At 38.9% G+C, this 25904-nt stretch overlaps 2 protein-coding genes across 7 annotated transcripts in view; one reads left to right on the top strand and one right to left on the bottom strand.

Moving 5' to 3' along the window:
* Positions 1 to 25869, top strand: part of c19h1orf131 (chromosome 19 C1orf131 homolog) — a 27373-nt gene extending 1504 nt beyond the window's left edge. Inside the window, exons 2-9 of one of the 5 annotated variants that reach the window (XM_057822704.1) lie at positions 2025 to 2171; positions 2241 to 2335; positions 2447 to 2506; positions 2587 to 2682; positions 2756 to 2842; positions 2916 to 2944; positions 6263 to 6390; positions 25780 to 25869. In XM_057822704.1, the coding sequence (XP_057678687.1) occupies positions 2025 to 2171; positions 2241 to 2335; positions 2447 to 2506; positions 2587 to 2682; positions 2756 to 2842; positions 2916 to 2944; positions 6263 to 6389 (641 nt within the window). In that variant the 3' untranslated portion in view covers position 6390; positions 25780 to 25869. Of the gene's footprint in view, positions 1 to 2024; positions 2172 to 2240; positions 2336 to 2446; positions 2507 to 2586; positions 2683 to 2755; positions 2843 to 2915; positions 2945 to 6262; positions 6391 to 6450; positions 7782 to 25779 lie in introns of those variants that run through there. The other 4 variants (XM_057822707.1, XM_057822706.1, XM_057822705.1 and 1 more) reach the window with 4 other exon arrangements.
* LOC130907519 (E3 ubiquitin-protein ligase TRIM9) overlaps positions 1847 to 25904 on the bottom strand; it is a 52918-nt gene continuing 28860 nt past the window's right edge. Inside the window, exons 4-12 of one of the 2 annotated variants that reach the window (XM_057822700.1) lie at positions 25794 to 25904; positions 23872 to 24025; positions 23403 to 23486; positions 19905 to 20068; positions 19666 to 19804; positions 17455 to 17579; positions 17202 to 17380; positions 16943 to 17105; positions 1847 to 13845 (exon numbers count right to left, since the gene is read on the bottom strand). In XM_057822700.1, the coding sequence (XP_057678683.1) occupies positions 13798 to 13845; positions 16943 to 17105; positions 17202 to 17380; positions 17455 to 17579; positions 19666 to 19804; positions 19905 to 20068; positions 23403 to 23486; positions 23872 to 24025; positions 25794 to 25904 (1167 nt within the window). In that variant the 3' untranslated portion in view covers positions 1847 to 13797. The remainder of the gene's footprint in view (positions 13846 to 16942; positions 17106 to 17201; positions 17381 to 17454; positions 17580 to 19665; positions 19805 to 19904; positions 20069 to 23402; positions 23487 to 23871; positions 24026 to 25793) is intronic. The other variant, XM_057822701.1, reaches the window with a different exon arrangement.

Here is a 25904-nt window from a genome sequence, read left to right as displayed (position 1 = left end):
GGGACTAGTGCTACTTGGTGTTTTATCCAGCAATGACTACTGAGCTAAAATTGATAGTTAGCATTATTGAGTTTTTATTTGACACCCTCATCACTCCACAACGCTATGTTATGTTAAAGCCTGTATGTAAGACACGTTAGCCACGCATCGAAAGTGGTCTTAATTAATAGAAACCTAGCCCTCCGCAGGGCTAACGTTACTTGAGCTAGTAGTGACCGTAACGTTAATCTTATATATTAGCGCTTAGCGCTCTTTGTTAGCGCTTAGCGCTCTACTGCTTTAAGATGGCGGCTGTTTGCTAACGCTGCCCAGACGCGGCCTAGTCTGTCATTGTGCATCTAGTTCAACATACATGTGATCTCTATGAGACTCACCAGAGCTAACTGCAACTAACGTAGCATGTGCAGGCTAGTATTTTGCAACGTCGGAGTCGTTTGTAGCGGCTGTCTGCTGCAGTAAGTTTTTTTTTTTTTGCTTCTTCCTCTACGCACGTGACATCAGCGCGTTGTCCCGCATTAAAAGTAGTCCGAGCAAAACGTGATGCTTAGAGCTGTCAAAATAAACGAATACTCGAGGTGAATAAAATTACTCGGATCAGTTTTTAAACTCGAGTTACTCGAGTTGCTCGAGTATTCGTTTCAGCTCTAATATATATATATATATATATATATATATATTTACACAACACAATATAAAATGCATCAGTGGGGAGTCAATGACTTGTAATAGTGATACACTTGTGGTATACTGTAGGTAAGGTGACATTTGATAGCAGCATTCAGTAATAAATATTGGTTATTAACAGTACAACAAAAACAGGTTTCAGTTTACAGTATGCGTCCATTTGTAGACCGCCGCAGTGTTATAGGTAAAGTGACGTGTGATAGCATTTACTAGTAAATATTGGTTATTAACAATGCAAAATACAGTTTACAAAATATTTCTCAATGCAAACTAGATTTGAGTATTGTGACAGCTTTAGCGAAGAAGCTGTCTCTGACTGATATGGACCTGTATCCAGGGTGTGTATTGTCTTTTATTATGCTTTTTGCTCTGTTCACGCATCTGGAGTTGTAGATGTCAGCAAACAATTTAAGTCAGGTGTGTGCCCAATCACTGACAAGTGGTTTAAAGCTGCCCTGCCCACTATAAAACACACACCTGGTCAAAATTTTCTTGATGAGAAGCATTGTCTGATGTGCATCATTACTCGGTCAAAAGAGTTGTTTCAGAAGAACAAAATACATGTTCTGGAGTGGCCAAGTCAAGTCCAGACTTGAACCCCATTGAGATGCTGTGGCATGACCTGAAGACATGTCTGCATTTGTTTGCATTCTATCCTCATTAAAATGTGAACACCTGTGAAAGTTTGGGTAGTTTTCGTTACAGCAGACAGTTTTTTCATCTGTGTGATTTTAACAAAGATAAAATCACATTTGCTGGTGATTTTATGCAGAAATGTAAGGAATTCCAAAATGGTCAGATACTTTTTCATACCAATGTACATAAACAAAATTCCCAAAATGATGATGATTATTTTTTTAGGAACTCTTTCATTGTCATTGCCGATGTCAATGACAGACGTCATATCATATGGCTCTTAAAAACAAAATTAAAACCCTTTAGAGAAGTTTATCCGTAGTAGACGTCCACTTCAAATGGATTGGATGTCAAGTGCCGTCAATGGCAGCCAATGTGTTAACAAGCAAAATGAAAAAATAATACTTCATTACCATCCAAAGTAGTACAAAATCAATTTTGACAAGAAATTTCTGGTGACCTGTGGCCATACAGTATATCGTATAGGTAGGGATACATCAAATTTTTGACAACCCTACACTGTAAATATATAAAATGTGTCAACTCAACATTATATTATTGTCTTTGGGGTCTCTGTTCAGCCAATAGTTTTATTTCTTTTCTGCAGAAAAAAAAATGTTAGTTCTCTAATCAGCATGTGATTCATGTCACGATTCAAAAAATAAAATATTAACTGTTATGTTTCCTTGCTCTCATCTGTACAGGCGGTGGGGCGGTGAAAAAAAAGAAAAAGAAAAGGCAGAAAAGATGCGGGCAAAAAGCCGGTCCAGAAGATGCTGCTACCGTCTGCAGTGTCAATGAAGACCAAGAAGCTGGACAAGAGTTCTCGGAGATGACCGTTGAGAGTGAAGGTGCAAATCGTACAACTAATGAACCAGTTTCAACAATGAATTCTTTTTTGATCAAAATTACAATTACAGGTCCAGCAGTGACACAGGTGGAGGTGGTGTCCTTCCACGATCCCACCAAGAGACAAAAAAAGACCAAACAGATGCCTGAAATCAATGAAACACTTGTAAGTTTTATGATTTTCTTTCCTTTTCTCACTGTAAACATTAAAAGGTACACTTTAAAATGACTCCTCTGCTAATGCTTTTAACTCATTGTTCTTTTCTTTTATCTCCAGCCGCTGGAGATTTCCAAAAAAGAGCCCAACGCTCCACAACAGGGTCTCAGTTTGGAGAAGGTAATCAATTTTACTCTATAGTTTTGTCTCATAATGTGGTATATTTTTTCAGTTGTCGCTAATGCTATCTTTTGTATAAGGCTCGATTGGAGGTGCATCGCTTCGGCATTACGGGCTACAAGAAGGAACAGCAGCGAGTCTTTGAGGAAGAGCGAGCCATTATGTTGGGTGCACGAGTAAGAAATCATTTCACTTTATTTACTTGATCACCCGTTGAACAGCTTTTTGACTCGTTGTTAACTAAAATAGCCTGCAAAGAAGAAGTATTTGAACTACAAGGTGCTGCAAGAACAAATAAAAGACAAGAAAAATAAAGTGAAAGAGGAGGTGAAGACGGTAAGGCTTGAAAGTTATGTTCGAGTGCAAAAATAACTGCTTGGTAAGTTCTTGTGGTTGTTTGGCTTTCCAGGACTTAAAGAAAAAGAAGACTCAACCAAGGTAAGTTATAGGGAACCTCGGACTTAAAGACTTGTGGTCTCTAACATGCCACAATTGTTCTCTTTTACTAAAATATGTTATTAGAAACGCATGAAATGTTGCCATTGATTTAAAAATCTATGATATTTAGTACATGTTTTGACCTACGGAGAGCGGCATGTTTCATATGCGGGGTCATGACTTAGTTTGTCACTGTCACTAGATGAACACTACCGGTGTTCTGTAATTCCTTTCTACACGGCGAGATGTCCAACATGCGCGCACATCTGTTAAAAGCGGCGAGTACTTACTATTTGTGTTTTTATTGAGTTTTTTATTACCTTTTCATTGCCCAAAGAACTTTTTGCATGTGTTTCCCTCTTATACTTTTAAAGGAATCCACGGATAGAAAGACATGTAGTTCTGAAAAGATAGAGTAAATGTTTGTACAAGTTATAATAATTTGATATTAAAATCCCTCTTAATGTTTTAATTTCAATAATATTTGTAAAATTATTTGAAGTAGTAGGTCGCCATTGTTGTTGAGGTTGCCGGGTGTTGACGTCACAGGGCTGCTTTGCCGTACTTCACAGTGTCACTCTTAAAAAAAAAAAAAAAAAGTGTCACTATTTAATTATGTTAGGTAGTGATTTAAATACGCCACAAGGTGTCACTGGCGAGTTTTCAATTAATTAGGGATCAAGCCAACGAGTGCGTTTTGTCCCTTGACTGATGCTGTAGTTTTCCTTTAATGCACAATGGGGTGTAAGGCAGAGAGAAAGGAGAGTGGACACAGGCATTCAGATTCGTAGCTCGGATCGCCCCGTTTAGTGGCATAAGCTTCAGCAACTCCTTCACATAAGTATCATATCGTGAAAATACAACAAAAATAATATATCTCTCAAAAAAACAATGTTCACAAAAAGAAAAGTGCTTCAATCTGCATTAATGAGGCGCTATTCTTACACAGTTAAACAACAATACAAAGAGAACTGGCATTCACAAATTCACAATCAAAATATATATGCATAAAGAGTTCGGTCAAATTCCATTTAAACATTTTAGCAACTCGTTTAGCTCAACAAATACACTGGATGGCAATATTTAGTCACAATATACAAACTTATTCTGGGAGCCATTATAACAAGTCTTGTTTGTTGTGACTGACTCTACTACGGCGTCTGTCGAGGGACAAAACGCGCTCATTGTCTTGAGCTCTTATTAATTTAGAACTCGCCAATGACACCTTGTGGTGTATTTAAAACTCTACCTTGTATACTAGTACTTAAAGAGCGACACTGTGAAGTATGGCCATGTGACGTCACTGCCGTGCGACGTGAATATATGACGGCCCTGATTATAAGACGACCCCCTCTTTTTCAAGACTCAAGTTTGAAAAAAGACGTTTTGAACACCAAATTAATTTTTATATAGAAAATAATTACAGTACATCCGAAATAAATGATTATAACAATATTTTTGAGAGAAAAAGCATGTTATTTTGCCTCATTCAAATCTTAATATCTGAACATTTAAATATGTAAACTAAAGTGCAATCACATTCGTAAATGAATGGCTTCTGGTTTTGGAAATGTAAATAAACCTTCTCTATTGTGATAAAACAACAAAATTGCAATAACTCAATTAACTATCAAAGTGAAGTCTAACTGTAACTGTAGTCTTGAAACAAATCTGAATAAGGGAAAAACATTGCAATAAAATAATGCAAGCTGGCTAAACTTGAGAGTAGCTGAGATCTGTCATGACAGAACATCGCTTCAATGATATCTGGCGCCATCTAGCGTCGTGAATGGGATGTCTAGACCGCGAATATAAGACGACCCCCTCTTTTTCAGTCTTACTTCAATGCAAAAAACACCGTCTTATATTCGGGCCAATACGGTATACAAGTTAAAAACACAGCTAAATATCGACTAGAATTATGCAAATGTTTCATCCATCCATCCATCCATCCATCCATCATCTACTGCTTAATCGTGTTTGTAATATAAAATAATTCTTAGTATTCCAAGAGCGGTTTGGAATACAGGTAGTCCCCGGGTTACGACGTACTCGACTTCGACTTTATGACGCCGGAGTCTCGTCCGACTTTTTTTTTTTTTTTTTTTTTTTTTTTGTGGCATAAACAGTATGTAATTCACCTCAAAGTATCTTATTTTTTACTTTTTTTATATGACATGTTCTTTCCTCACTAAATGTGTAGTCGTTCAGTTTTACAGACATCAATTAAGACAATTGTGCTTTTAGAAGCTTTTTCCTTCCTTCACATTTGACAATTGGTAAAGCTGTAACACACATATGTAAACTTATGTTCAAAACAACACGCATCTATTGTGATAAAACAACAAAATTGCAATAACGCCATTAACCATCAAAGTGAAGTCTAACTGTAACTGTAGTCTTGAAACAAATCTGAATAAGGAAAAACATTGCAATAAAATAATGCAAACTGGTTAAACTTGAGAGTAGCTGAGATCTGTCATGACAGAACATCACTTCAATGATATCTGGCGCCATCTAGCATCGTGAATGGGATGTCTAGACTGCAAATTTAAGACGACCCCCTCTTTTTCAGTCTTATTTCAACGCAAAAAACATAGTCTTATATTCGGGCCAATACGGTACTTTATTATTATTTTTTTTTTTAAATTTTACAAATTTTATTTAAACGAAAACATTAAGTGGGGTATTAATATCAAATTATTGTAACTCGTACCAACATTTATCTTTTAAAAACTACATGTCTTTCTATCCAAGGTACCCTTTAATCATTGTGTTTTTTTGTGGTAGCTTTAAAGCAGATTGTTTATTTGTTGACCACATTAGTCACATAGCGTATTTAAACCACCCTTATCGTCGGTGTAGCACATTTTGGCTAAACACTGGTTTTGTCCTACTCTTATCTCTTCTCATCCAGTCTTTCATGTTCATTTTGCTTTTGCCGCTCGTTTTGTGAGACATCGACAGTGCTGTCATGCTCATTAATGTTCCTCTCGGGTTCACATTGAAAGGGCTGAGAAGATGACATGTTTATGTTGCTAGAGTCATACTCTGGAAGCCCGGCAGTGTAACCCAGTGACATCACCGCCTTGCAAAGTCAACAACAATGGCAACTTACTAGTTAAACTAATTGTACAAATTGTATAAAAACGAAAACATCAAGAGGGGTTTTAATATCAAATTATTTTAACTTATAATAACGTTTCGCTTTTAAGAACCACAAGTCTTTCTATTCGTGGTTCCCTTTAGTGTTTGCTTAAAATATAAAAGTTATTAATTGCCTTGGAAATGTTGACTGATGGGTGTGTCGGACTGAAGCAGGGACAAGAAGTCAACGGCGTCGTCCTCGGCACCAACGGGTCAAGTTGGCCGCTTTAAGGATGGCATGCTGATTCTAAGCCCCAAGGAGATCAAGACCATCAAGGGCAAGATGGGACGCAAATGAGGTGGGCACTGTGGGACTTTTGGTGTTATAACGCGCTAACTAGATGTCATTGGAACTACAGCAGAAGACCCAAAAGTCGATTATTTTTTCCTTTATGGATGAAGTTCAAATCATCATGGTTGATACCAGTAAATCGCATATCACCACATGGATTTTTTTTTTTTTTTTTTTTTTTTTGTGAATGGACAATGAGGAAAAAAAACAAACACAAATGACAGGATACAAACAAAAAGAAAAACTGCAGAGTCAACTATATTTTTACCTCTACCTTGGATGTCAATGCACAAAATAGACTCATTTCTATTTCATCACAGGTAATTTATTTCTTTGTTTTTTTTATATAAACAAACAAAAATGACATTGTTTGCATCTGTATTTTTCTTATGCTCATATACAAACAATTTAGTCGTACAAAACATTCACAGCTTGGCAAGAGATGGGATAGGGTGTTTAAATGAGGGGAATAAATTCCAAGAATTAACAGGAATGGGAAGTAAATGCTAGTTGAGCTCCATGTATTCACACTTTTAAACAGAAACAGCAGCAACTTTGACACGGAACAAACTGAAGAGTTGGGCGACGTACAAAAACATATTTACAAACTTGGTCAATAAATCATTTTGGAAATATTAGGACATGCACTCCCCAAACTCCCCACACAAAGCACCGTACCTTTAAATAAATAAATATGTAAAGTTTAAGACATTCATGGGTGGGCGGGTGCGAGGTAAAAGGACATGCTGTCGCACCGTTACTCGACAACGCACAGTAGCCAACACAGTGAGCGGCCAAGTTGGCGTATTACGGGCTCGGGATGTTGTTCCTAAAAATTTAAAGCCCTTTGATGCAGATGATCGCAAATACCCTATGTGGACAAAAGTATTGGGACGTGAAAACTCGAAAGTCAATTAATTATGTAGTTGTTTCACTCTTCTGGGAAGACTTTCACAATATTTTGGTCTACGAGTAGGAGTTTGATGATGATAGACCTGAGAAAAGGGCGTTTATGGGCCTGATATAAAAAGGAAACCTCCCCCAGAAACAGTTCCAACAAATTTTAAGCGATTCTTGTCCTGAATGTTTGAAGAAATAATATCTAAGCACAATAAATACACTCACCTGCCCTGTCGTATACTCGTCATTCCTGTCCTCCATCTTCTTGTGCTAACAGCTAGCGTATCATGCTACGTTGTAATGCTACAGTGGTCTGAAAAAGTATCTGAACTTTTGGGAAATTCTCACATTTTTGTATAAAATCACCATTTATGGGATCTGATCTTTGTCAAAATCACACAGATGAAAATACAGTGTCTTCTTTAACTAAAACCACCCAAACATTAATAGGTTTTCATAATTTAATGATAGCATGCAAACAATGACAGAAGTGGGTGGGGGGGGGGGGGGGGGGTAAGTACCGTATTGGCCCGAATATAAGACTGTGTTTTTTGACATTATACCCATTCACGACGCTAGATGGCGCCAGATATCATTGAAGCGATTTTCTGTCATGACAGATCTCAGCTACTCTCCCCATTCATGACGCTAGATGGCGCCAGATATCATTGAAGCAATGTTCTGTCATGACAGATCTCAGCTTCTCTCAAGTTTACCCAGTTTGCATTATTTTATTGCAATGTTTTTCCTTTTTCAGAGTTGTTTCAAGACTACAGTTACAGCTAAGACTTCACGTCGATGGTTAATGCAGTTATTGCAATTTTGTTGTATTATCACAAGATTGGTTTATTTACATTTCAAAAAGCAGAAGCCATTCATTTACGAATGTGATTGCACTTTAGTTTACATATTTGAATGTTCAGATATTAAGATTTGAATGAGGCAAAATAACATGCTTTTTCTCTCAAATATATTGTTATAATCATTAGTTTCGGATGTACTTTAATTATTTTCTGTATAAAAATTAATTTGGTGTTCAAAAAGTCATTTTTCTAGGTTGAGTTTTGAAAAAGAGGGGTCGTCTTATAATCAGAGCCGTCTTTTATTCAGGCCAATACAGTAAGTAAACCCTCAGCCTTAAAAGACTTAAAGAGCAATTCAAACCAATTGTTACCAAACATTTTAAGTCAGGTGTGTGCCCAATCACTGATGAGTGGTTTAAACCTCCCCGCCCACTATAAAACACACACCTGGTAAGAAATGCCTTGATGAGAAACATTGTCTGATGCGCATCATGGCTCAGTCAAAAGAGCTGTCTGAAGACCTGCGATCAAGGATTGTTGATTTGTACAAAGCTGGGAGAGGATACAAAACCGTCTCAAAAAGTCTGGATGTTCATCAGTCGACATTCTGAGAAGTTGTCTACAAATGGAGAGAGTTTGGCACTGTTGCTTCTCTCCCGAGGAGTGGCCGTCCACCAAAGATGGCACCAAGAGTTCAGCGCAGCATACTCAGAGAGGTAAAAAAGAACCCTAGCGTGTCTGCTAACTGCTTACAGAAATCACTGGCACAGTTCAATATGTCTGTGCACAAATCAACAATATGTAAAACTATGGCCAAGAATGGTGTTCATGGGAGGACTCCACGGAGGAAGCCACTGCTGTCTATTAAAAATTGTTGCTCATTTAATGCTCGCAAAAAGACACTTGGATACACACAGATGGAAGTTGAATTGTTTGGGAGTAACACACAACGTCATGTGTGGAGGAAAAATGAAACCGCTCACCTACATCAACACCTCATCCCCACCGTGAAGCATGGTGGAGGGGGCATCATGATTTGGGGTTGTTTTCCTGCCTCAGGGCCTGGACAACTTGCAATCATTAATGGAAAAATGAATTCAAAAGTTTATCAGGATGTTTTGCAGGAAAACCTGAGAGAGTCTGTCAGACAGTTGAAGCTTAAAAGAGGATGGATGATGCAACAAGACACTGATCCAAAACACAGAAGTAAATCAACTTTAGAATGGTTTCAGAAGAACAAAATACACTTTCTGGAGTGGCCAAGTCAAAGTCCAGACTTGAACCCAATTGAGATGCTGTGGCATGGCCTAAAGACAGCGATTCAACACAGGAATCTGACTGAAATACAGCAGTTTTGTAGAGAAGAATGGGACAAGATTAGTGCTGATCGATGTGCCAGACTGATCTGCAGCTACAGGAAGCGTCTAGTTGAAGTTATTGCTGCCAAAGGGGGGAGGGGGGGGCAAAATATTAAATATGATGGTTCTCTTATTTATTCCCTTCTGTCAGTGTCTGCATATTATCCTCATTAAAATATCAAAACCTTTAAATATTTGGGTGGTTTTAGTTAAAGCAGACACTGTTTTTTTCATCTGTGTGATTCTGACAAAGATCTGATCACATTTGATGGTGATTTTATGCAGAAATGTGAGAAATTCCAAAAGGTTCTAATACATTTTCATACCACTGTACTTAAAGTTAGGTAGAATATATAACCAATCATGAAAGCTTGTTCTTTGTTTTCTGTTCAGATGCATTATCAATATCAAATTTGTCCACACTTTCATGATTAAGAGGAATGTCTTAATACTTTTGTCCATATATAATTTTATACAATATATTGCCAAATACTTTTGGCACGACAATGTATTTTTAAAGTATTTGACTTGTGAGTCAAGCTAAGCTGACGGATGTTACAAAATTGATGGTTAATTCAAAATAACATTTACATGGCATATTAGCATATATTTTGCATTCTACAGCTTTGAATAAAATAATCAAGGAATATACAGAAAATAAGCAACCAATTTGATATATATCTTTACGTATACAGTATTTCTAAAGTGAAATGCAATGGCTTTTGATCAATAAATCCTGTCTGGAGGCCGGAGTGGTTGTAGTTCCCCCTTCAGGCAGCTGAGGGCGCGCTTTCACAGCAGTTGGCAGTAACAATAAATAACGCAGGAGGCTATTTACAACGCAGCTTTAGATACAGCATTTTGTAAACTTTAATTTTCACCATTATTATCAGCATATTCATTATTTACAAGATGCGGTTGACGTTTCATCAAATCATTTCTGCACCGCAATGATATATGAAATTAGACACTGATCTGAACTATTTGCTATCGAGTTAAAATAAAACTTGTGGCAGGTTATTTAAAGTGGCTCAGTGTTCCCTTCCTTGTCACAGTGATCTTTTGCAGCAGTGTGCCTTATCAAGAGCCACTTTTCATTGACTGAAGGCAACACCGCAGGGAGTCTGCTATAAAATTACCATGAGGTGACAAAAAAAAAAAAAACTCGTTCCCAACGTGGTGTATAAAATATTCACTTTTTGTCTTGAGATTTTTTTTTTTTTTTCAAATACGCTCGAGCTACCCCCTGCTGCAAACACATCACGGATGCTGTTTGAGGGAGAAAGACGCTCGGCCTTGTTAGATCTCAACGACGCAGTGACTTAAGCAGCGTTGTTCTTGTGCTCAAATTTTCTTTCTGTCGGAGTGAGAGTTAAAACATGTTAAACCTCTCTTATGCTGTAATTTGTTGTCTTTTGGTAGGAAATTGAAATGGGAATGTTTGTGGATTAACGAAAGAGTGGCTTTAAAGCAACACTAGGTAACTTCAACCTTTATAAAATATTTTCATAGCTTTTGTGATGATATTTCGACTGACAACTAGTTGAATGACACCTCTTTTATATCTTAAGGGGGTCTGTATCGCTTTCACCATCACTAATTAATTTTGAGAAGGGTGGCCACACAAAAAAATTACAAATGTGCTGACTGCTTCACGGCATACGACGCTTTCCCCAGTCATTATGAAGTTGATGCGCATGCTTTCGCGCAAATTCTGCACAGATGGCAGAGCAACGAGACAAAAAGTTTTGAGGTGGGGAAAAAAGGGAGGGAGACGCAGTGCTGGTCCTCATGGGAAATGCAGTCCTTCTTAAGGCAAAACACTACCGCTTTTGTCCACCGGCGTAGCTAATATCGACCAAAACTGAAAAGTTACATAGTGATGCTTTAAGGGTTAAATACACTCACAGGTGTAGAGTAGTGCCATATGATTGCATGAACGTGATTGATGATGTAGCGATTTAGCGCAATTCGTCAATGAAATGTGGTCGAAATGTACGTGACAACTTATGAAAGCCAGAGTCAGTCATTTCAAGGAATAAATAAAAATCGTGACGATAATCGAGACCACACAACATGAAAAAAAAAAAAAACGCACAGCACTAATGTAGAGTGTATTCGACACATTAAAATGCAACTTCATCAACTGTTACTTCATATTGTAAATTTAGTACCATATTTTTCGGACTACAAGTCAGTTTTTTTCATACTTTGGCTGGGGGTGCGACATACTCTGGAGAGTATTATATCATTTCATATGATTTTTTCACACTGAACCACAAGAGGGCGCTCAAGGTCTGTGTTTCTTTATGCTGTAGTTACCTGAATAACGCTTGATAGCTATGTTACGGTAACATATCGGATACGTTCTCTGTTCGTTGTTTATCCGTCATGTAGTGCTGCAGCGATTAACTCGAGTAATTCGACTAGAAAAAAGCTTCGAATCAATTTTTGATTTGATTAGAGTGGAGTTGAAATTGTTTGTTTTGAAAGTGCATTTAGTTTTATTGATTTGGGTGGATACGCTGCACTCTAGTGCTAACAGTGAATATGAAATACTCATTTAACATGGCTGAATCCACCTGCTACCTGTTAAGACCAACATAAGGTAAGTTTTTGTTTGAGCTAATGTTTTTTATGCATTTGTAATTTAGTTTATAGGTATATTCAGTTGTTTTTGTGGGAATGCATTTGAACGATTCATTAAGAGCGTTGCAAAAAAAAAAAACAGTTAGCATTTTACAGCATTTAAGCTAGCAGACTTTTGCTATGCAAGTTAGCCAAATTGTTCTTTTGTCTGTGCTTAGATCCTCATTTATTTTCTTTATTACCGTTTGAAACTAAGTTTAGGTATTTTCATTTATTTTTAAATGAAAGTGCAATTCTGCATTGTTTGAAGAAACACTCAGGAAACGGTGAATATGACAACTCATTTAACATGGCTGAATCCAGCTGCTCCCTATTAAGAACAACATAAGGTAAGTTTTGTTTGAGCTAATGTTTTCTTATGCATTCGTAATTTAGTGTATAGGTATTTTTAGCCGTTTTCTTTGGAAGGTGTTTGAATGATTTGTTTAGACAATTGGGAAAAAAAAGTTGGCTTTTTTTAGCATTTAAGCTATATGACTTTTGCTATGCAAGTTAGCCAAATTGTTCTTTTGTTGTACTGAGATCTACATTTAATTTTTTGATACCTTTTAGGCTAAGCGCAACTATTTTATTTTTAAATAAAAATGCAATTCTGCATAGTTCGAAGAAACATTTGAGAATTTTATTTTGTATTCCAATTTAATGCTCTTTTGAATGTGCAATCACCTTTGTTTTACATTTAATGTTCCTAATCAGATTATTCGAACTAAGTAGTTGACAGATTAATCGACCACTAAAATAATCGATTGCTGCACCCCTAGCGCCATGTAACATTAGCATACCGTACACTTACTCAGCCTGTTATTTTGTATTCTATTTTTATTTTCAATTGCCTTTCAAGATGACATGTCTGTTCCTGGTGTTAGATTTTATCAAATAAATTTCCCCCCCAAAATATAACATATGTTTTTTTCCCCCCTAATCAATTCACATTTTTTGGCTGGCGCAACTTATTGTGAGGTGTGACATATAGTTCGAAAAATATGGCATTTTGAGAGTTTAGCGATCCACCATGAGTGTAGTTCCTCAATCAAATGTGGTCGAATTGTACATGACAGCTGATGAGAGCGAGGGTCAATCATTTAAAAGAAATGCGAATCCAAATCGTGACGATAATTGAGAACGGACAAAGTGGAAAAAATCGCTCTGCCCTACTATAGAGTGGAGTCGACACATTATTTGTAAATTAAGTATACGTAGTGCAGCAAACGATGTCACATAAGCCTAAACTTAAATGAAATTTTACCATCGCGAGGCAGTAAAATAAAACTGACTTAAGCAACTCATGAAGACATTTTTCCCGCATTGAATCTAAAGTGACATTGCAGCTACTGCTGCAGTAGAACTCATGAATATTTTACGACAGTAACAACCTGAGTTGCTGTTTGAACTCCAACAAAAGCCTTTGTCGCTGTCACCCTAAAATGTCTTCCTCGTAATTCGGCCTCGTCAAGACACCGTGTTGGATATTGATGCGAGATGACAAGCTGTAGCCCTGCAGAGTGTGCTTAATTGTGCGTGCGGCTGTGTTAATTGGCCTCCCAATTTTTACAAAGGGACTGTTGGTGTCAAGCATCCGCTGACAGAAATTGAATCTACAATAAGCTATTAGAAATGGTGGAGCAGACACGATGGGGAACCTTGAAAGAACCAGGTTGTTGACATCGTTGGCTTGTCTGTAGAAGGCCATCAGTTAGATGTTATCTACTGTTTGAGGTCCGTTGGCACCTCCAGGCCTGTTGATAGGGTCACCTAAAGCAAGATGGAAAAGTCAATGAGAATTTGTAGTCCTTGTAGGACTGCTCATGATTGGTATACATTGGTGTATAACCAGCTCCAACTGTGATAGCCATCGGAACTATCATACTTCTTTGTAGGTCTACTCATTATAGCCATATCTACAAAAGTTTAGGTTGCTAAGTAAAAGTGCCTTTGACACCAGATATTTGAACAGGCATGAAAATGGGTCAGGGGTTAAAAAGGTGAGAAGGGTGTGAAGGAAATATGTTCCGGTACACTTAACAATTAGGGCTAACGACTAATTTTGTCCCGATTAGTCAGCCGACTATTTTTACGATTAGTCGACTAACCTAATAATAAAAATAAAAAATACCCTTTGTTTTACTAATTTAGCAATGAAATTTTTGATGACGCTTATTAATTCGCAAAAACATTTTGAAACACTTAAATTCTTTATCAATGTACAAATAAACAGGTAAATAAAAACAATAAATCACAATTAAACAACAAGGTCAAATGCTGATAGCATTAACTAGTGCAAAAGAATGGAATGTTAACAGATTCAGAACACTGACTTCGCCTTTCCTACATGATTCAAAACAATTCTTAAAAAAAAAATACTAGCACTAATAGTATACTACTATATATAATAGTAGTAGTATAATTATTCATTGCCAATCAGATTTTTCATAAGGGGTGTCATTTTAAAGTTATTCTTAGTGTAGAATCTCAATTCTGAAGTATGTGGGATTAACTCCAGAAATTGTTATTTTTATGACCAACATGACATGCTTTTATTTTGAAATGTTCACCGGAAGTACGTTCGTAAAACCGCTAACCGTAAGCTTTACATTCCGCAAAAAAAGCTCTTTTTGTCATTGCATGTGGTGTCAGTAATAATTTCCCCCCCATTTTTTTCATTTGCAAATGCTGTTTACCAGCGATTTTTCATGTTTGAAGTGTCACCTTTTAACCGCAAGTTTGTGTTTTGGAGAAGACTGCCAATGTTTTATAGCAGGCAAAAGTAGGTTGTCTTTCTTCCCCATTAGCCTCAATGTAGTAATGCTAACGTTTACAGTAGAGCTGAAACGAATACTCGAGTAACTCGAGTTTAAAAACTGATCCGAGTAATTTTATTCACCTCGAGGAATCGTTTAATTTTGCCAGCTCTAAGCATCACGTTTTGCCGTTAATGCGGGACAACGCGCTGACGTCACGTGCGTGGAGGAAGAAGCAATAAAAATAATTTTTTTAAACTTACCGCAGCCGACAGCCGCTACAAACTACGCCGACGTTGCTAAAAACTACGCCCGCATGATACTAGTTTGGCAGCAGGTAGTGTCCGATGCGTCTCATAGATATCGCATTCATTTAAGACTAGATGTGAAAGACAGACTCGGCCGCATCTGGGCAGCGTGAGTAAACAGCCACCATCTTTAAGCAGTAGACTTCTCATCGCTAATAAATATAACGTTACTGTCTCGCTCACGTAACGTTAGCCCTTCGAAGGGCTAGGTTTCTATTGATTATAACCACTGTCGGTGCGTGGCTAACGTGTCTCACATACAGGCTTTATTTAATCTGCAAAAACCCAACGCTGTAGAGTGATGAGGGTGTAAAATTAAAACAAAATAAAGCTGTCAGTTTTAGCTCAGTAATCATTACTGAATAAATGTGCTCCAATACAGCAGGCATCATACATTTATTTTGAACACTGCAAATACTCAAAATCCTACCAGTACTTACAGTTTAGGCTAACTTAAAACTTAACTAAAACTTAAAAATAGCTTGACACAAATGGAAATTAAATTGAAACACATGGGGAAAACACGAAGCTTTCAAGTGAAGTGTGTTATCAAGCGTAATTACATTTTTAGGTAAAAAAAGTTTTTTGTTTTTTTTTTTAAATAAGATCTAGAAGATTTTTGAGTGAAAGCAGGGATTTTTTTTTCTAGTCACATCTTGGATGCAATTGTTGGCTGTTTTCAACAATGTACATTGAAAATGAAGACATTGATTGACTGAAAATGGTTCAATATTGGATTAAATGTCTTTTTCTCATGTATATTTATAATTGCTCTTCACCTAAAAATATATTTGTTTTATCCGATTACTCGAATAATCGATAGAATTTTCTGTCGATTACTCGATTACTAAAATATTCGATAGCTCCAGCCCTAGTTTACAGTGTTTAATATAGATGTGTTTCCTTGTTTTGTATGTCTGAACTTTAATTCTACGGCGTGTTGATGACCAATAAACATGCGTTATTTGTGCATGCGTGCGCGCCGACAAAACGCCGCCATGAAAATTACCGCCCTCATGTTTATTTACAGTGCGATAAATGGACTCATTGCATATCGCGACAGACTTAGCAACTTCAATAAAACATGTCGTTAGTTAGTTAGACTTTTGATCTAACAGCTTGTAATTGTCTCCTGTCGTCTTCCAAAATTACAACTGGGTGACGGCGCTTTAAGTGTTCATTCACGGCCGACGTACAGCCAAGCTTGGCATTATAGAGACAGGACACAACAGTGTACTCTGTTTCGTTGAAATAAGTCAATGTTTTGGCCACTCTGTTTGCCCTTTTTTGGCTTTGTACCGCTTTCCCCGCTTGTGTACCAAGTGTCCGACATTAAAAAAATCTCCAGATACCCCCTCCTTAAAAATGTTCTCCTCGGATCTACACAATTCACGTAGGTCACCCTTTTCTACTTCAAAATGGCGAATTTCGCCGAAAAATTAGAGATTGTCATGCCTGTTTTAAACTCGACCTATTCGCCCAATGAAACAAGACCATTTTAATTTGGTAGAAATGCGAAATTCTAAAAAAAAAAAAATTTTTTTTTGAAGGACTCCTGGAATTGGAAATTGTCAGACAGACTCTAAAATAGTAGTTAAAAACTTTTCAAAAATCTTTTCTGGTATGGTTACTTAAGATCAATTTGTAGATCTACTCGTTATAGATACGCCAACACAATTTCTGTTGATAAATACTCTTTGGCTGCCATTAACTTGATGGTGATAGACATTCGATCCATTTGAACTGTTAGAGATTGGCAGAAAATGAACGGAACTAGCATCAGGAATGTTAAAAAGTACTGACCTGGACGTTTCTGTTGAGGCTGACGGCAGGCACGAAGACGCCATCTAAGTTCTCGAAGGCAGTCGGTCCGTGTTGTTCCTTGTTGATGAAGAAAGTCAGAGTGTGCTTGGTCAGATCTAGGAGAATGCCCACTGTCGAGCCCTTAGTGATGCCGCCCTCTGCCCTGCACGCATACAAAGGGGTGAACCATCAATTTGTTAGAGTTTCCGCCCAGTGTTGTGGTTTGTCTGTAGTTTTTATGCTTGGAATCAATATTTACCTGTTGGTGTGCGAGTTGTTGTGCATGAACCAGGAGCGGTTGTTGTCCACATACATAGCCCAAGCTTTGTCGTCTTTGCCTAGCATCATGTCCTTCACCGTGTTAATGCGAGCGATGCCAAACGCAGGGTCCGGGTGGTTGTCGTAGCGGTCGATCAAAACCTCCCAGTAGTGGACACCCTATTATCGCAAGAGATTATTTGAATACCGCTTCAAATATAGAAAAAGCTGACGTTGACATCCTAAAATGTCACCTTGGAGAAGGCTGCAGTCCCGAGCACCACGCGGTCGTCGTAGCTGTTACACGACACCGTCAGATTCTCATTAGTCAGGACAATGTCCCGGTGAGCCGAGGTGGGATCGAAAGCGAAACAGGCCACTGTGGAGGAAGAAGCAGTCATGATTTCACAGCGGTGAATCACAGGAATCGCATGACTTGTACCGCAGGGAACAAGAGGGAGCGGAGGAGCGAAATATGAGTCTGGCGCTTGTAGTGAGTCAACGAGATGTCTGGCGGAACATTTGGGACTGCGGGTGGAATTGTCCGAGACGTATTCAGTGTTCGAGTGCCAGAAGTCTTGAATGAACCTAACATACAGTGGGGCAAATAAGTATTTAGTCAACCACCAATCGTGCAAGTTCTCCTACTTGAAAAGATTAGAGAGGCCTGTAATTGTCAACATGGGTAAACCTCAACCATGGGGGACAGAATGTGGAAAAAACCCAGAAAATCACAGTTTGATTTTTAAAGAATTTATTTCCAAATTAGAGTGGAAAATAAGTATTTGGTCACCTACAAACAAGCAAGATTTCTGGCTGTCAAAGAGGTCTAACTTCTAACGAGATCTAACGAGGCTCCACTCGTTACCTGTATTAATGGCACCTGTTTTAACTCACTATCGGTATAAAAGACACCTGTCCACAACTTCAGTCAGTCACACTCCAAACTCCACTATGGCCAAGACCAAAGAGCTGTCAAAGGACACCAGAGACAAAATTGTAGACCTGCACCAGGCTGGGAAGACTGAATCTGCGATAGGTAAAGCGCTTGGTGTAAAGAAATCAACTGTGGGAGCAATCATTAGAGAATTGAAGACATACAAGACCACTGATAATCTCCCTCGATCTGGGGCTCCATGCAAGACCTCACCCCATGGCGTCAAAATGATAACAAGAATGGTGAGCAAAAATCCCACAACCACACGGGGGGACCTAGTTAATGACCTAGAGAGAGTTGGGACCAAAGTAACAAAGGCTACTATCAGTAACACTATCTGCCGCCAGGGACTCAAATCTTGCACTACCAGATGTGACCCCCTGCTGAAGCCAGTCCGCGTCCAGGCCCGTCTGCCGTTCGCTAGAGAGCATTTGGATAATCCAGAAGAGGACTGGGAGAATGTGATATGGTCAGATGAAACCAAAATAGAACTTTTTGGTAGAAACACAGGTTCTCGTGTTTGGAGGAAAAAGAATACTGAATTGCATCCGAAGAACACCATACCCACTGTGAAGCATGGGGGAGGAAACATCATGCTTTGGGGCTGTTTTTCTGCAAAGGGACCAGGACGACTGATCTGTGTAAAGGAAAGAATGAATGGGGCCATGTATCGAGAGATTTTGAGTGAAAATCTCCTTCCATCAGCAAGGGGATTGAAGATGAAACGTGGCTGGGTCTTTCAGCATGACAATGATCCCAAACACACAGCCAGGGCAACAAAGGAGTGGCTTCGTAAGAAGGATTTCAAGGTCCTGGAGTGGCCTAGCCAGTCTCCAGATCTCAACCCCATAGAAAACCTGTGGAGGGAGTTGAAAGTCCGTGTTGCCCAACGACAGCCCCAAAACGTCACTGCTCTAGAGGAGATCTGCATGGAGGAATGGGCCAAAATACCAGCAACAGTGTGTGAAAAGCTTGTGGAGAGTTACAGAAAACGTTTGGCCTCCGTTATTGCCAACAAAGGGTACATAACAAAGTATTGAGATGAACTTTTGGTATTGACCAAATACTTATTTTCCACCATGATTTGCAAATAAATTCTTTAAAAATCAAACAATGTGATTTTGGGTCTTTTTTTCCACATTCTGTCTCTCATGGTTGAGGTTTACCCATGTTGACAATTACAGGCCTCTCTAATATTTTAAAGTAGGAGAACTTGCACAATTGGTGGTTGACTAAATACTTATTTGCCCCACTGTCTAGTTATCCTGTGCCACCAATGTGGAATCTTATGTAAATGAATTGTCCAAGATGGACAACAGACACAAAAGAGTGTGTTTTGTGCCTGATAACATTTTTCAGAAAGAAGAGCAAATAGGATGCATTTTGGTTTAGGGATTGACAAAAAGACAATTAGCTAGCGTTTGTGTTCTTGAGTATTTAGTACAAATTGAATGGGTTGCAATTATGTAGATTGAAGAATGGCAATATTTGGCAGTTTAGCAAGATGAACACTGGTCATAAATCGTACCATCAGAGGTCTTGAGCACCACGGTCTTGCTGTAAGGCCCCACACCGACAGCGTTGTAGGCCTTGACTCGAGTGTTGTACACACTGTTGAAGTGAAGACCATCCACTGTGCAAACAGTCTCCTTACCCACGTACACTTCCTGTGAAACCAAACTCTTACTGTTATCAAACTCATCGTGTATTTACAAGAAAAAAATCTTAGGACCTTTTCAAAAGTCTACTGTGTGTGTATCAACCAACCCTGTACTGCCCTCCGTTGCCGTCGTCAAGTTCCAGGATGTACCCTTCGATGGGCGCTGCTTGTGGCGCTGTGACCCTCCAAGCCAGGGTGGCGCTGTTGTTGCCACTGCAGCACTTCTCTAACTGCAAGAGCGGAGCTGACGGCACTGGAGGTCCAGACTCCACTAAGAGGGGATAATGGGTTACATGTCACAATGTTTACTGAGCGATCATTGGCGGTTCGGAGGAAAACAGACAGTTCAAAGACAAACGGGTTGATCCGGTATGTTGGATTGTGAGTAAACGAGAAGGATCAAGTGGATTATTAACAGTGGTTAAAGCAATCAGGTTAGGTTCATTCGTAGGGCAAACATTGGAAATCAGTGGAGTATTCAAGCAGTCTTTGGTAAAAAAAAGAGGTCACTGATTTCATACAGATGTTTCATATCAGCCAATGCCAGGCAATGAGGTAATTTTAGGCCATTTAAGGTCATTTACCTGTTGATTTTCAGTTACTTCCCCGAAAATCGGACAGAATGACTGCGAATGCTCTGGTTTTGAATCATTGCTGCAACAATTAATCGACTCGAGTATTTGATTAGAAAAAAATATTCAAATTAAATTTTGCTGCTTCGAGGATTCGTTTAATTAAAGTGGCGTTGTAATGGTTTGTTTTGAAAGTGTTTGCATTTAGTTTTATTGATTTGGGTGGATACACGGCCCTCTAGTCTACCTCAATTCACATGGCTGAATCCATCTGCTCCCTGTTAAGACCAACATAAGCTAAGTTTTTGTTTGAGCTAATGATTTTTTAAATGCATTCATAATTTAGTTGAAAGGTATATTTAGCCATTTTTGTGGGAATATGTGTCTGAGCCATTTGTTAAGAGCATTGTAAAAAAGTGTTAGCATTTTATAGCATTTAAGCTCGCAGACTTTTTGCTATCTAAGTTAGCCAATTGTTGTTTTGTTGTACATAGATCCTCTTGTTTTTATATATACCGTGTGAGGCTCAGCTCAGGTAAATTTTTTTTATGTTCCTTATCCGATCACTCGAATATTGAACTAAATAGTTCATCCATTAATCGACTACTAAAATAAGCAGCCCTATTTCGAATGAACGAACGTTCCCAGTCTAAATGGATTGGGCGTCAAGCACAGTCAATGGCAGCCTTAGAGTTAACTGAGACACTATTATGGTGGAAGATTTTGGTAGCAACTTGTTGGTCCCTTTTTTTTTTTTTTTTTTTTTTAAACATTGACACTTTTTTAAAACGATATCTCGATTCTTGGAAGGAGAATATTGATAACCTTTTGGGATCCAAAGTATCACGATATATCACCATTTCGATATTTTGTCACACCCTATGTGACAGTGTGCGCTGGTCCCCATGGGAAACACAGTCCCCCTTAAAGGGATCCTCTATTTTTAAGACAAGTAATTCTTAAAAGATAAATGTTAGTATGTGTTATAATAATTTCATATTAAAACCCCTCTTAATGTTTTTGTTTTAATAAAGTTTGTAAAATTATTTTAAGTGATAGGTCGCCATTCTTGTTACGTCGCAGTGCGTGACGTCACCGGTCCCGTTGCCGAAATTCCAGCGTGTCACTCGTTAGCTTTCTCAACATGTCGTCGGTTCTACCCTTCCTATTTGAACCAGATCTGAAAAGTGAAGAGCAGTTCACTGTTGGTCGTTCACAAGACGAGCTTCAGGGAAAAATGCGTGCAGCAAATACCTGATAAGACAAAAGTTGGGCAAAACTGGTGATGCGAGAGAGTCCTGTTGCAACTCCGGTTGGGAGCGAGAGTGTATGCTGTCCGGTTTTATTAGCAGATATATTGCCTTTTCAAACTTATCCCAATATAATCATGTAGATTGTTAGCATCCAGAGCTGTCGTGTGCTTTACATACAGTACAGGCCAAAGAGCACACCTTGTGTAATCCATGTCTTGTACATTGTAACGCTCGGTAGCTAGGATACGTGTATAAAAGTATCAAAAAGGGGAGAAGCTTCCACTTATGCACATTTATTCATAAAAAATATTTCCACCTTGACCACTCTTCACTCGGGAGCTCAGCAGTACGCAAACACGCGTTCCCTGACGAACTCCAACATTGTTGTAAGGTCCACGTCAGAGTCACTGTCGTCACTGTAGCGTGCCATAGTGCTTTAATTATTTAGTATGATTTGGGGAAAACTCCCACGAAGAATAGTCAACAAAAGAAGATAGCAATAGTAATCCGAATCCGCGTTTTTTACTCACTCAAAGATCCAGGAATTAGACCGATCCCATGGCAATGTCGCAGCCGCGATCGGGCCGTCGATTCCACAAAACAGACTGATCCGAAAAGCCGCTGTAGACCGACGAATCAAAAAAAATGGACCGATCCGAAACCAATATTGCAGATGCGGTGGGACCGTCGGATCCAGAAAATAGACGGATCCCTTACTTGACTGAGGATCCAGGAAAAATGTTCGGGCGCCAGTTGTAACGCGTGGTGGGGAGGCTAAGTGCATACAGGGACCAAAAAGGGGGAGAAGCTTCCACTTATGCACATTTATTCACTAAAAATGATAATTCCACCTTGACCACTCACTTCACTCCCCTTGTTTCCATTTGACTGGAAATTGCATCCAAAAGCAGCACATCGTGGCATTTGACTTCGCGAGTTTAGGCAGCAATTAGCAATTGTTGAACACGCTAAACATTTGGAAAAATCCCAATGACGTCATCACTGCGAGCCCGCAAACCATGGCGCCAACTAACGGTCAAAATATGGACTAAATATTATAAAATATTGCCATTGATTTAACATTTTATGTGTTTCTAACAACATATTTTAGTACAAGAGAACAATTGTGGTTTATTACAGCCTACATGTATTTAAGTTAGAGGATCACTTTAAGGCAAAACAACTAACGGCAACCACCGGTGTAGCTAAAATCGACCAAAACTGAAAAGTTACCTTGTGTTGCTTTAAGAATAATAAATACAGTATATGCCTAAGTTTACTCAGAATTAACCGAGCCTTAAAAAATAACTCTGGCTAAATTCAGGCTAATTGAGAATTCGAACAACAATTCTCTAATAATAATTACATTATTAAAAGACAAAGTGGGAGGGAAGGAAATAAGACAAACAGTATGTACGTATAGATTCAATATATGCATTATTCAACATAAAATGTGCATTTATAGCCATGGTAGTTCTGTTTCCTATCTTAAAAACTAAACCACAGTGCAGTTTTTTTGTATTTCGCAATACATTAATGCCAATCTGTCCTAAAAAAGAAACAGACAACTACCTGAGGCTATAAATCTCGGTACTGTGGATTCTTTTTGGTGCGTTCCAGGGAAGGAAGTGCCAACCTGAAGAGCTTTTTCAAAATAAACCATGCGTGGGTGAGTGTCACGGACGGGAAGACGGGTTACGTTTTCAACCGGAATGTACCGTTAGTGCTTCCGGGGGGAGGAATGATGGGGAGAAGGACGACAAGTTTGGTAAAATAATACCTCCTGGGCTTTGTGTGTCGATTTCAGCTTCAGCACTGCCTGCTGCCTGCTGCATTTGTTTCAATAAGGGACCGTCCTGCACGTCTGGAAATACCATTGTGGTGATGAGGCACATGCTAAGATCAACATTCTCAACAGTCCTTAGCATCAATTCCTTCATGGTTTTAGTATTGAGACGCAATCATCCAAAAGTGATTAGTTTAGAGCGTGATTAAAACAATGTAGTCATCTATTTAAGCACATTCTAAACCCACAGACAGTGCCTCATCACTACGAGTAGGCCGTTATGTAACACTTAATTACTCAGCATTAAATTTAATCTGCAGATCTGGCAGCTTTCAGCGAGGTTTATGGTAATAACTGCATTTTGTCGTTTTGAATGCTGGTGGGCATCGTTCGGGTTACAAAACAATGAGTACGCAAAATAAGTGCTTTCGTCACTGAAAAAGCACGGATTTGATATATTTACCTTTGCCCTGGCAGAAATCTAGCTGAAGAATGGTTTGTAGCAGAGCGTCCGTGTTGAGGGTGAGCTGAAAATCGGGGCCCACTTTGGCCTCCAGGTTGCCTTTGACCCACTGATCCTGAGATGACGCCACGCGTTTAATCAGGGCATCTGAAATCTTTACACGTAATAAAACATCACAAACAAATTAACGATAACCTCAAGGTACTAGTCAGTTTGCCTGGTATACCAGACTCACCGCTGTTCCAGCGACTGAGTCTGGCGACTGTCCGGCGGATAAAATTCCGAGGGCAGAGCAAGCCACAGCGGAGTGGACCAATCAGCGACGGGCAGACGTGACGTTGTTAAAGCGACAAGTAATGGCGTACCGCAAGCAACACGTCACTTCCGCTCATTAATATTCATGACATTAGCTACTGTTGATACGTAGGGACAAGCCACCCTTTATTAGGGATGGGCGATACCAGTGATTTTGGATTCGATCCGATACCAAGTAATACCAAGGCCAAATATTGTGATCCCGATACCGATACCGGAAGTTCATATTTTATATATATATTAGAGCTGAAACGAATACTTGAGCAACTCGAGTAACTCCATTTTAAAAACTGATCAGAGTAATTTTATTCACCTCGAGTAATCGTTTATTTTGACAGCTCTAAGCATCACGTTTTGCTCGGACGACTTTTAATGCGGGACAACGCGCTGATGTCATGTGCGTAGAGGAAGAAGCAAAAAAAAAAAAAAACAACTTACTGCAGCCGACAGCCGCTACAAACGACGCCGACGTTGCTAATTACTAGCCCGCATGATGCTACGTTGGTAGCAGGTAGCCTCTGATGAGTCTCATAGAGATCACATGTATGTTGAACTAGATGTGAAATGACAGAATCGGCCGCATCTGGGCAGCGTTAGTAAACAGCCACCATCTTAAAGCAGTAAAGCGCTAAGCGCTAATAAATAAGATTAACCTTACTGTCACTAGCTCACTTAACGTTAGCCCTGCGGAGGGCTAGGTTTCTATTAATTATGACCACTGTCGATGCATGGCTAACGTGTCTTACATACAGGCTTTAATATAACATAGTGTTGTGGAGTGATGAGGGTGTAAAATAAAAACTCAATAATGCTAGCTATCAATTTTAGCTCAGTAGTCATTGCTGGATAAAACACCAAGTAGCACTGGTCGCTAATGTGCTCCAATGCAGCCTGTATCATACATTTATTTTGAGCACTGCAAAAACTCAAAATCCTATCAGGACTTACAGTTTAGACTAACTTAAAACTTAACTAGAACTTAAAAATGGCTTGACACAAATAGAAATTCAATTGAAACACGTGGGAAAAAATCCTAACTTTTAAGTGATGTGTGTTATCAACCCATGAACTAAAGACCATTCATGCCAGACATCCCAGGAATCTGACTGAACTACAGCAGTTTCGTAAAGAAGAATGGGCTAAGATTAGGCCCGATCGATGTGCCACACTGATCTGCAGCTACAGGAAGCGTCCGGTTGAAGTTATTGTTGCCAAAGGGGTGGGCCACAAAATATTAAATGTGATGGTTCATTTACTTTTTTTACCCCTTCTGTCATTGTTTGCATACTATCCTCATTATAATACGAAAACCTATAAATGTTTGGCTGGTTTTAGTTAAAGCAGACACTGTATTTTCATCTGTGTGATTCTGACAAAGATTAGCTCACATTTGATGGTGATTTTATGAAGAAATGTTAGAATTTCCAAAAGGTTCAGGTACTTTTTCATACCACTGTATTTTAAATAACCAGTAAAGCATGACGCAGTGGCATGTAACTGTAAACGTCTGTTAACCATATTCAAATTCATATTTTCTTCACTATTTTGTGTGGAAAATTAATAGTGATTTCTCTCCATTTTGGCTGTCATTAGGGCTGAGGTCTTACCTGAAGAAAGCCACTAGGGTCGTTCTCCTTTAGCACCTCCAGACAGTACTCCATCATGCCCGTAGTCTGACGCAGTTTCATGGTGCAATGGGTGATTTGATCACGCGCCAC

The sequence above is a fragment of the Corythoichthys intestinalis genome, chromosome 19 (genome assembly GCF_030265065.1).
Source record: "Corythoichthys intestinalis isolate RoL2023-P3 chromosome 19, ASM3026506v1, whole genome shotgun sequence".
In the NCBI taxonomy this organism is placed as follows: Eukaryota; Metazoa; Chordata; class Actinopteri; order Syngnathiformes; family Syngnathidae; genus Corythoichthys; species Corythoichthys intestinalis.
This window is presented reverse-complemented; position numbering and strand designations above follow the sequence as displayed.